Source organism: Fulmarus glacialis, unplaced genomic scaffold, assembly GCF_000690835.1.
Source record: "Fulmarus glacialis isolate BGI_N327 unplaced genomic scaffold, ASM69083v1 scaffold11538, whole genome shotgun sequence".
NCBI lineage: Eukaryota > Metazoa > Chordata > Aves > Procellariiformes > Procellariidae > Fulmarus > Fulmarus glacialis.
In genome coordinates, this window is record NW_009230167.1 from 6,242 (window position 1) to 18,501 (window position 12,260).

At 39.2% G+C, this 12,260-nt stretch overlaps 1 protein-coding gene across 1 annotated transcript in view; it reads right to left on the reverse strand.

Moving 5' to 3' along the window:
* EXD1 (exonuclease 3'-5' domain containing 1) overlaps window positions 1-11,952 on the reverse strand; it is a gene marked incomplete at both ends in the record, with an annotated part of 14,538 nt that extends 2,586 nt beyond the window's left edge. Inside the window, 8 exons of the mRNA XM_009584127.1 lie at window positions 857-1,000; window positions 5,023-5,103; window positions 5,229-5,333; window positions 6,442-6,528; window positions 7,783-7,844; window positions 9,093-9,223; window positions 10,792-10,843; window positions 11,884-11,952. Coding sequence (XP_009582422.1) covers window positions 857-1,000; window positions 5,023-5,103; window positions 5,229-5,333; window positions 6,442-6,528; window positions 7,783-7,844; window positions 9,093-9,223; window positions 10,792-10,843; window positions 11,884-11,952 — 731 coding nt within the window. The remainder of the gene's footprint in view (window positions 1-856; window positions 1,001-5,022; window positions 5,104-5,228; window positions 5,334-6,441; window positions 6,529-7,782; window positions 7,845-9,092; window positions 9,224-10,791; window positions 10,844-11,883) is intronic.
* Between the last annotated feature and the right edge of the window lie 308 nt (window positions 11,953-12,260).

The following is a 12,260-nucleotide window of genomic DNA, read 5'->3' on the forward strand; positions in this document are numbered from 1 at the left end:
GATCCAGTGATAGGACACGTGGGAATGGTTCAAAGCTGCGCCAGGGGAGGTTTAGACTGGACATCAGGAAGCATTTCTTTACCGAGAGGGTGGTCAAACACTGGAACAGGCTTCCTAGAGAAGTGGTTGATGCCCCAAGCCTGTCAGTGTTTAAAAGGCATTTGGACAACGCCCTTAATAACATGCTTTAACTTGGTCAGCCCTGAACTGGTCAGGCAGTTGGACTAGATTATTGTTGTAGGTCCCTTCCAACTGAAATAGACTATTCTGTTCTGTTCTATTTATCAAGCTTATGTTCCCCAAATCTTAGGAGCTCCTGGCCCATTAAGTTTTCCCTTGCTTGTCCCCATCTGAAAGATTAACAAAACTGAGGACAATAGAGAATAATGATTTGGCAAATGCTGCTGAACTGCACAAGCAAGACAAAAATCGCTACCCATTTTTTCATTCTAATAGTGCTGGCAATAAAAGTTCCCTCTTTCAAAAAGGGATTGACTCAGGATTCATTTTAACCAACTTGTTCTGTTGGAACTAGGTTTCAAAATTAGTAAAAAATATATTACGATATCCGGAACATTTTTTGCCTGAGTAATATATATCCTCTATTGTACAAGCTTTCTGGTTCTTCAAAACCTCAATTTCAAATGAGCCATTAGGAAATACCAGCATAAGCACTGATGCCAACTAAAGCTTGCATCTGCCTCCCAAGTCAGTGTTACAGAATGTCCTTAACTATAGGCAATTTGACCACTGCATAGTGCCATGCTCTTAAAAAAACACTGACAGAAACATCTCAAGATGGGCAAAGCACAGCTCACAATTGAGTCTTCAGAAGGTGCCTCACTGAATCACTCACTGAAGCCATCTGCTGCCTGCACTTCATGATAGCATCCCATTTGGAAGGTCTCTTCAAGTGCTGCATCAAACACTCCTGTAACGTGCAGACTCGGTGTGGAAGGAAGCCGCCTGTTACCATTGAGAACTGCATAGCATCAGCAACCTGTGATGGAAAGGATCAATATGCCATGACCAGCGTCTGTTAACCCAAGGCAAAGAATGTGGAAGTTTGACAGTGGGGATGCATATTAAAAGTAAAGTACATTGCAAACAAATTAATCCTCATTTTGACTGGATATAGTTGCAGGGCTAGTAATCTGACTCCTTAAAGCTGTTAAGTTACACAAAAGGGTAAATTAGGTTTTAAGAATGACTTATACAAGTTATATGATGTATTAGTCAAAGATTCCTTCTAGCCCAGTACTCTTGTCTCCAGACAGCAGGTGTTTAGGAGCAGTATCAGAAGAGAGTAAACGTACAGGGATACTTCCCCAGGATACTTACGGTTTTGCCTTTTATCTAAAACCTGAAATAGTGATGCAATGTAAGGAAAACATGATGAAAGAATATGTAAGTTGTCAAAAATCTTTCGCCTAAAACCTGATTTTGCCAGTAAGGCTTGTCTTTGACAGCATACAGAGCCAGAAGGGAAGCAGACAACAGCCTTCAGCAGCGACTGCATGGCATGGTGTTTGCTTGTTTCTCATCCTGGTTTCATCCCTTTTACCCTTTTGCAGTAAGAGCAGGAACAGCCCTGACTCTTGTCCCTAACCAGGGAACACAAAGATGAGTGGGACTATTGCAACAGGTGCAATGGAAAAGGGAAGCCTGGAAGGGAGTCCACTCACCAGGGGAATGGAGAAGAAAAAATAAAAAGCCTGCAACCACACTCAAAATCTGAGACTGAGCTATCTGTCATTAGAACAACCTACACTTCAGACTTCCTCTGCTACTCAGAAGCCTAGATTCCTACTCTCGTCCCCTGAAATCCCCACTGACCTCTCATAGCCCTTTTCTCCTTACTACTCTATCCTGAGAAACCTTGAGCCAACACTCAACACAAGCATCTACAATCCCACCAACAAAAGATGAGCTTTCAGGGCAGCCCAGTTTTACTGCAAGGGTTACAGCTGAAGCCACTGTTCAAGCTGTTCTACCACACGCTGCCCACGTGCTACCTAGACCAGACCACGTAGTGCTTGGCAGCACCAGCTCAGCCCCTGCAATAGTGACCACAGAATTGTAACTGACCTCTTCTGGCCTCTTATAGCGAGAGTAAATTCCAAGACCAAACCACCAGTCCTAACTTATCTATAAAGTCTTTGGGGGTAAAAAAAAAAAATCTCTTCCTGTCCAATAGCAAAGGCAAACAAGCTGGTATGATTTATTAATAACTAAAGCTGCCTCTAAGGCATCACCTAAATAGCTAACTGCTGCCTTCTCTGGGAGAGAAGCCGTGTATTTGCTAAGGCTACCAGGAGAAAGTGCTAAGCCAATCCATTTACCGAATTTCCAAGGAATAAAAGATTGTATGAAGGTATTATGAAGAAAATGCAAAACATTAGAGCATCACTGGCAGAACAAGCAATCTTGTACTAAGGAAAGAAATGTGAGACCCCCTATGCTCTGTAATAGGACAGAGAATCTAGGACTGCCTATATTTCTGCTAGGCTGAACTACATTGCTGCAGTCCAGGGAAGACTACAACCATCAGCTGAAAAGTGGCAGGAAATATACCTGGAGAAGCAAACTGCAACAATTCAAACTGATGAGTTCACTGAACAGAAGAAAATGGAGAAGACCCAGATGAAGCTGACCTTCACTGGATTGTTAGCACAAATCACCAGAGGAAGTTGGTTCCTCAGTAAAGAAGAAGTTTCCATCACTCATTACTGAACAGTCCTTTGTATTGTATTTCTGACCACTAAAACCTTCTCTGGCTTTCACTCTCAGTGGCCAAACACAGATGAAGAGGAACCTCAGGAAAGACCTTCTCAAGCAATCAGTTACTTTTACTCAAAGTCAAAACAAAGATGATGTTCAAATCTATGGAAATATATTCCACTCTTCTAGATGGTTAGAGAGAGAGTTTCTAGTAAAAAAATTCAATGTTTTCCAAACAAGGAGAGAAAAGACTTAAATATTTAAACAAAAATGAAAGCATCTTTGCAATCAATATTCATAAAAAGTCTAATCTGAATGAACAAGGTTATAGAATAAACTTGCCCACAATGAAAACAATGTTTCAGCTTTCACTGTGAAAATCTTTGTCCAAAGTCATTGCATGCTAATGGCTTGGATTCAAGGGCAGAGAAACAACAACACGCTAAAGAGTAGTAATGTATGTGCATCGATCTGTGGAACCAGACAGCAACAGTGACTTCTTCACTTGTACATTTTATGATAAAACCTTGCATGGATCTCTGTCTTATGAAAAGTCTCAAGCTGTCAAATTTTCTTTATTCTTTCAGCACACACCTCTAGGAAGAACTGTATTATTTCTTTTGGTAGTACGCAGATATGCAACCAACAACATTTTACAATAGGCAGGGATTTCAGAGCATGAGAATGCTCTAGCCTCATGAGGCAGCGTAGCAGTGTCCCAGAAGGCAATGTTAGGGATGTAAGCACTAACAACAGCCAGTTGCCTGCTCACTATGCAGCTTTTTAGGCTGCTATAGCTCAACGGGGGAAGACAGTCAGTGATCATCAGAAACCTTTCACTGCCATCCTCTACACGTTGCGTTAATTGTGTTAGGTTACTTATTGCAAGGAATAAACAGTTGCAGCAACTGGCCAAAACCAGGGATAAATAACACTTTTCAAATTATGCAGGCAGGATCCCATCTAACTCAGAGTTCTTAATTCCATTGCTGTGTTTTTTAAGCAGAGTGTCACTTGTGCACACAGCCTGTTCCAATTTTAACAACACTGAGAAGCTGTCTCTAAGAAGTGCGTCACAAAAAGTATCTATGAAAGTTTGCTCAGAGGTATCTCCCAGTTACGTGCTCCAGTAGTAACAGAGTAGAAGACAAGACCGCTTAATTCCACAATATCAGGTATACTGCAGGGTAGCCAAAACCAGACTACTTCACTAGCTTACTTACATTAGAACTAGGATTCAGGGGAAAGAATCAGAGTAATTGAATTTAAGCCTAGAGATCTATCAGTGCAAGAAAAGCATGCATGTCAGCTTACACCAAGACAACAGAACAATGAGTGCAATTCTGTGTACCTCAGATCCTGGGGTGGATAGTTCTGGTTAGTTATTTCCACTGTATCAGTTACATGTTTTAGCCAGTACAGTTGGGACCACTGATGGGAATTTTCACCCCTACCTTTTTCATGCAGTCAGGACTTGACACTGACTGATATTTGACTTGTAATGGAATAACATAATTTTTAGGGGCAAAAGGCCAAACTAAGATCAGAAAGGGACTGAGAGAAATCTCTGCTGTATAAAGGCTACTATGTAGCCCAGATTAGGGCTTTGAAGAGTTACTACAGGCAATCATATCTATGACATGAAAAGTCAGTATATAGGCAAGGACAAGTCATACATAACTATGCATAACATATCCACGCCCATTACGAAAGATCATAGCCATTATGTCATTTTCTTCTCTCTTGAAAGGCTCTAATTCTCCTGTTAGTCACGCAACATTAACTACCACAACTACCACAGCCAGCACCAGCAGAAACAGATTTTTGTGGTAACCTGGCCTGTTCTCTCACTTCCACCACTGCTTTTATTAGCAGGTGCTTCCCAGTGCTGGATACCTGTAGCTTGAATCTGTTTCTACACTTCCCCTGTGAAAGGGGCAAAAAGAGTAACATAGCATATAAAGCAGAAGCCAACCTAGCTCCTGTTTAAGTCACAGCAGCCTCAGGTTGTGCAAAGTTTGATCAAGACCAATTAATGCATCTTAAAAAAAAACCACATTAAACTTGCTGCTAGTATTAGATATTAACGACCTTTTAAAACGGGTCTACACAAAACTTTAAATAACACTATCAGCCTTGCCTGCTGGTTCTTCTTAGCTAGAAGAAAACCGCTACATTTACATGGTTCAACAACTGTCACATTCTAGTAATGTTAAACCTCCTCCAAGAGAATGGCCCTGAACAACGCTGAAGTTTCTCTTGTTGAAACTTTTGTTCCCAACCAGAATATTTGAAGGGTACCTGTGTATCAAAGACATTGAAGAGAAGGACACCGTACTGGTGAAAGAGGCAGTCCGAGATCCAGCGGCAGTCATGCATGACCTGAAGCAAGAAAGAGCTGTCAGACAAACTTGTGTCCAACTGCAACTTTTTTGGTGCAGCTAGATCATTACATATGTATATGACCTCTGCTACTACAAATGTCCTCACACACCCTGCACCCTTACCTTCAAGATGTTTTTATCTTCCAGCACCATTTGTAATCCATTTTTGAAAGCCTGAGGTCCCAGAAGGAAGATATCAAACAGAAAAATACGGCTTTTTGTTGCTATCTACAACAAATTCAGTTGAAGAGAAAATGAGTGAGGGACAGAAGAACAAAGGATTTGAAAGTAGGAGAGAGTGCACTGTTGCCCACAAGCCATAATCTCCTATATACAGGCTTATGTTGGGGAGAGCAGGTTTAGTTTCCTTAATGCTAATCCATAAACAAGTCTTGTTTTTTCAGAGATGCTCAGAGGCTCTCACAATAAGTAGAAAGAACGACCCAGTAGTCTACTATACACAGTTAAATACAGCATTTTGAGACATACCAAGAGCAAACCCTATGCACAGTACTTAAAATAAACTCCTACACGTATTATGGTGGCATTTTTAAAGAACCACTTCCAACAAAATTCTTGTGCCCATGATGACATTCCTTTCATTGTCAAAGACCACTACCAAAGAAATAAAGTACATAATTTTCCATCCTAGCATTTCAAACAGGATATAAAATTTACGTTTTGCCTATGTTCAAATTCATAATGGTTTAACAAAAGCTGTTATTTGAAAGCAATTTAGCCATACCAAAGCAAACATTTTGTGGACACTTACTTCTGCATAAACGAGTTAAGTTTGAAGCATGAACTCCCACACAAGTTTTTGCTTTGGATAAACACACTCACTTTTAAACTGATTTAAAAATAAACGAAGACGATTTTGAGCTAACATATTAAGCTTTCTCCTTTCTGTCTCTTCCTTTTAAGATGTTGATAATACCACAGCTAATTGAGATACTGTATCATCTCTAGATGGATTTTACTCCTTCAATTATATAGGCATTGTGATCAGGTCTTGCAGTTTTTCAATAGGTAACAGCTGTACTAGTGTAATACCTCTACCTGTATACAAATATATAAAGATGGCAAACCAAATATGTCACATTGTTATATACAAATGTATATATTGCATACAAGTTAAGTAATTATTATATTGCCTTACAATGGCATAATTCTTTCCACAACAGGTCTTTTATGAAATACCTGATCTGTCTTGAAGAACATCATATCCCTTACTAAAACAGTTATGTGAGTAAGTCTTAAACACAGGCTAATCGCCAAATGTTTCTCAGTTATGCCTCTGTTTAGCGGTACATTTTGGGAAATGTCTGCCTCTTACCGCAAGCCATGAGAGTTTTCCATGACGACACAAATTAACACCTTCTCCTGCTATACTGACAACACACTGCTGTTTTAGGTGCAGCACCTAATGAAAAAAAAAGAAAGGGATAAAATAAATAGTGGCAGAGAATGATAGGCAGAGGGACAAACAGTAAACTGCAATTTTTCTGGTCGTGATCCATATTTAAAAATGTAAATACATATCAAAACCACAATGAATCTCAGATATATAGTGATCCAAGAGAAACAGACACAGTATCAGTCCAGTTACAGATAGACATCTGGAAATTCCACAACTAGAAACATCAATGATAGATTTAGCAGAGATTATGGATAACTAAAGAATATAGACTCCCCCGATCTCCTCCTGAGAAATTCTCCTAAGTAGGTTTTAGGAACTTCCTTAAGATCACATAAAGAAGATGTTCCTTTCAGTTAAAAAGGAGAACTCGTTTTCTAAGGTATAAAAGAAAAACCTGTTACTCTCACAGACATGAAAAGTTTGTAGACAATTAAGATAAACCACCTGTGGCACGCATGTAACATGAGTAGAAGGCATAAAAGAAAAAAGCCAGCGTCTTTTTCAAGCAACAGTTAGATTCCTCTGTAAGCAGGGAAATCTCTTCCTGTGGCAAAGAGCTTTTTCCTCTGTATGTGCAATAGATTTACCATAATAAGAGCTCAAATCGCAACTGATGTTGCTGCAAGACAAAATGGCATGGAGGACCTAGAATATTGCTGGTCTAATTCAGGATCTAAAAAATTCTATTAAATTTAATAATAAATCCATCATTGTCTCCGAGTTCTGACACAAAGCCTTTCTACCAAGTCCACTTACGCTGTTATACATGATTTAAGAGAAAAAGGTCCAGGCATGTCTAGAGTTCCAAACACCTACAAAAGCAACACAATCAATTCCCTCTCCAAATGCCAACAAATCCTCATGTTGTTCCCTTCCTAAACAAAATAATTGTTCACTAAATAGTAATACTGACCCTTCACCTCAGTTACGGGCAATAGAGTCTGAAAACAGCAACCAACACACACTGATGCAGATTCACATCCACCCACTGCAAACTCACATGCACTGCAGCCTTTCCCTGCGTGTATGCACACTTTAAATATACTTTGATGCCAACAGAGATACCATTTCTACTTGACTTAAAGAAGCCAATTACTACCTATTACTCAAATTTCAGTTTCATCTGCAAAAGTGATTTCCAGTATAAGACATCATGAAGCAGTGCTCACAATCCTGCCACCTAATGGATCTACCGACAATTAGAACAGAACAGGCTTAGAAGTCATACGCTGCATAAGAGCTTTCATTAATACTTACTGCTGGGCCAAATTTCTGCTGGAAACAATCAACAACTGTGTACTCCACATTCTCCTTCTTCTCTAAAAGGAGGGGAAAAAAAAAATCATTTGACGCTCGCTCTGCTTGAATAAACTTTGCACAAAGTATGTATTTCAGTTGTATAATCACTCTACTTTTCTGGTTTAGCTGTTCAGTTCTTCCCTCTACTTCCTGAATGCACCCAAACAGACTACTGAACTGTCTGATTCAGATATGTACGTCTAGAGCATGAGCCAAAATTCTGGATTTTGACAGAAAAACCGGCTTTTTAAAAGTGAGTTGCAGCGTTAATTTTTGTTGTTACGATGCATAGAGGAAACAAAAAGGTTTCAGTTTAAAAAATTACATCCATTAAAAAAAAGCACCCTAATTCTCAGGCTTGTCCAGGGGACGAAAAAGATTGTAGCAAAGACAAAACTAACACACAGTGTCATCACAGAACACGGACAACTAAGTGACCAAGGGGACAAAGAGAATTTAAGCCAGTTTTTAATATTTTTTAACACCTGTTTAAGAAGGGTTCTCTTAAAGATTCTCCCTTCTCCTCGGTAAGATGCAAATGTTAATAATATGAATCCATGACAACACAAGGACAATCTTCTAAACTCTAAAATAATAGTCAATTGAAAGATCACATTGAAAGAACAAATTTTTAAAGGCTCCCCCAGATCACATCAACCTCATTTTCTCCCCCACTACCCAGGTAAATGCAGCTAACCTTCCTTTAGCCTATACAACCTTCCTTTAGCCTATACAGGTTTTGTACTCTTGTCACGGCAAGAGAACAGAACGAGCTGATCACGTTTTGGATCTATACCTGTGTACAAGTATACAACAGGAACCACACAACCAAATCAACGCAAGCATGTGACAGCCAGCACAGACCCAAACAGCAATAGTCTTATTGAACTTTGAGTTATCTATCACGCCACATACATTTCAGGTACAAGTATAAGATCAAACAATCACCAGAGAGGAATGCTCACTGGCTGAAGCACTTTGATTTCTCCAAAAGATCAGTTGTGCTGCTCAGCCACTTTTACAGTTGATGAGAGGTACAGGATAAACATTCTGGAAAGCAGATGAGTTTCCTTCTGATGTTGTGAATGTATCTACAGGCAAAGAGCATGCCTGCAGATAACGAGCTCTGTACCTATCTTTCTGTGACCATTGTTCTTTCAGAATACATCCTGTTCTGATACAGGCAAACCAAGAGATCACAGCCTCTGGGAAAGACGTTGTCTGACAAAGACAAACTAACTACATTCCTTGACTAATATCCACATTACCTGAGAGGGAGTATTTTAAGCTATTTGAGGCTCTGAGCTGGCTCTCTAGTGAAACGCAAGGAGAACTCCATGGGCCACAATCTGCTGGTCCTGTGTCTGCTTGTTTGTTCCCTTCAACAGCTGAAGTGCACCTGCACGAGCAAGGCAGCCATACGTAGCACAGAAATCAAAACATTACATATTCCACCAGCACGGACATTTTAATAAAGAAAATTATTTCATCCAATGCCATCTACCTGTATCCAGACAATGAACTGCTGCATGTGAAGCAACTTCCCAATCCAATGTGCATGGTTCTTAAAGATCTTGAAGCTACCCAACAATAAGCTTATTTTGCACAAAAGGGCCTTTATTTCAGATAAATTTTCACATTTATTCTGAAAGTAAAAGGTGAAAGCAGAACCTGAACAGATGTTCACTGCAAAGGTCAGCAAGGGTTTCAAGGGAAGAAAAAGTTCAAAGTACAAAGAATGAAGTACCTGACCTGAGCCCAAGAACCACACAATGTAAGTATCTCTAAGTCTTTACACTGAATCAATATTTGATCCATTAGTTAGTTACTGTAATTGGAGGGCGATTTTACAAGCTCACCAATACGTAAAAGTTATAGTCACTGAAACTTTACTGTAATCAAATGGAAGTTATTAAATCATATAAAATGGTAGGATCTCAGGATCAAAAAAAAAAAATTGAGTTAGTAAACATTCATCTGACTAAAAGATGTCACATATAAGATGCTTAATTTCTACGACAAGACAGTCTGAGGTCAAGAATACTTCACTGGGAAATATGACTTATTAGTATAAAATTCCTTATATTGATATAAAACCATCCCATTATGATTATAGAGCTCCAATCGTGTACCTCTCCCTTTCAATAGAATAAAACATAAAAAAACCCTTTCTGATCAGCCTTTAGATGTAGCTGAAGAATCTTGTATCTAAAATTGCATATTTAAAGGATTAACACAGGAATCTGCTACCGAGGTGAGCATATTCAAGTATGTGTGAACGTAGGCTTACTTAACAGGGAGAAAGAAGACAAGACAGCAGCAAGCAAGAAGACTACTGCTAATCACAATTCTATGTGCTTTTAAACTATATTTTAAGGACTATTCAATAGACACCACTTAATTCCCACTTCTCTTAAGAAGAAGAATAAATTATTCAAATGTGGTCTTGTGAGAAGACTCAAAGCAAAGCCATCTAGGAGCATGGGTCTGCAGGAGTTTGAAACATATTTTTACCAGCTTCCCAAAGTCATATTTATATAATGTTTTGAGAGCATCTATATAAACCTAACCTTCCCTGTGCAATTGTCCTGGAACTGTTCCACCACAGAAGAAATGCTCATGGGAAATCCTCCCTGAAACCACAAGCTGACAAGGAAACAAACCAAGCAAATTCTTCTACCTAGGAACACTACTGGGAAGGAAAAAAAAAAAAAAGAAAAGAGAAAAAAAAAAGAGAAAAGAGAAAAAAGCGAGAGAGAAAAATTGTAAGCAATAGCTTGAAAGAACCTTTTATACAGTGGAGGTCTTCCACTCACCACCTTGTTCACCTCTTTAGAGCAGAGAAATACAATCTTGGCACAGCTGAGTCTGAACATCAGTATTATACTAAATGTAAGTGGTGGTTCCCCTAGCAACCACATCCCACCCCTTCTCCTACCGTGAGAGGAAGGAAACATTTCAACGTACTCAGGGAGCATTGCTGTTCCCTTCCCTGAATCTGGTTCATCCAGCAATTCCACTGCAAAAGAAACAAACAACTTATACTCTAGTGCTGACAAGCAACTTTTTGACACTTGTTATCTCCCAAAAAAAAAAAAGAGAATCATAACCGATACTAACCGCCATAGGACGTGGCCATACATGCAAAAAAAACCCAAACAAACTGAATTCAAAGCATAGTTTAAATAATTTTAAATTCACTCTGATGTACGAATCTACATAAAATAACTTACATCGGTAGCCTAGATAAGGTGTATTTCAGAACGCCAGCATTTAAACAAGACTTAGCATCCCACCAAAAACAAAGTAAGTATTGAACTACAACTAATTACTTTACAGAGTATTACATATACAATAAAGCGGGTACAAGGAAAAAGGCAGAATAGAGTCAGTTAATCACTTGATAAGTCCAGCAGCTGCCTTCTAGCTATTTCCCCCTCAGCACTTTGCTCCCTGCCCCCAAAGCAAAGCAGATGCCAATAGAAAAGCACAGGACCTTTATACACTAGAAGTGTTTTTCTTAAATAATCCCATATTCTTATCACTAGTGAATCATGGAAAGAGGCTCAGATAAACAGACCATTTAATAGAGATGCTATTGCCTGTGCGAGTAAAAGCAAAACCAAGTTAACTAAAACTTTAAGCAATTTAACTGCCTAGCAGAGTCCATTAGTGAAAGTCTTGCACATATAAGAACATACACAATGAATGTAACTTGCCTTCAGGACGTAAACAGGGGACACGCTTATCTCAACTGACTACCTTTGGAGTGGTTACTTTTATTAGTGGTCTTATTGGACTTTATTCGTTATTTAACTAATAAGCTTTAATGCAGTAGAGTCACAAGACCTTCACAAAGTGGGGAATTATTATTATTTCACTGATAGATAATTGGGAAACAAAAGTTCTGTGATTTATACAACATTCTAATTCCTGCTTATTTTAGAAGAAAGATGTGCAACTGAAGATTCAGTAGAGTGACCAAAAAATGGATTTAAAATGCTAAACTAAGAGTGGGCATGATGCCTGCGCCCCAAAATGCGGTAAGAAAAGCCTCACCATTGACTATTTCATGTCCAAAAAACATCTTTACTCCTGGAGTGCTTCTGCCAGTTTCCAAGTTCTTCACTGAAATGAGAGAGGGGAAAAAAATGCAGACATACATCAAGTTCCACTGTTTGGGGTAAAAGCTTCTCAATCTGCAGAATAAAGCAAGGCCCGGGTAGTACTATCACTTATGAAATAAAAAATAATCAACAAATGGGTTATTTTAAGTGACAGCTCTTTCACTCCACAGGAGCGGGTTCCATTAAGATGACGAGTAGGACGACTCAGGGCTGCTACACCTACACACTCTCACAGCTGAGACCACAGGCAGGTGCTGCTAACTTCTACTTTTAAGTGCATGTTTTATTCATCCCAGTGCCCGTTTTGGC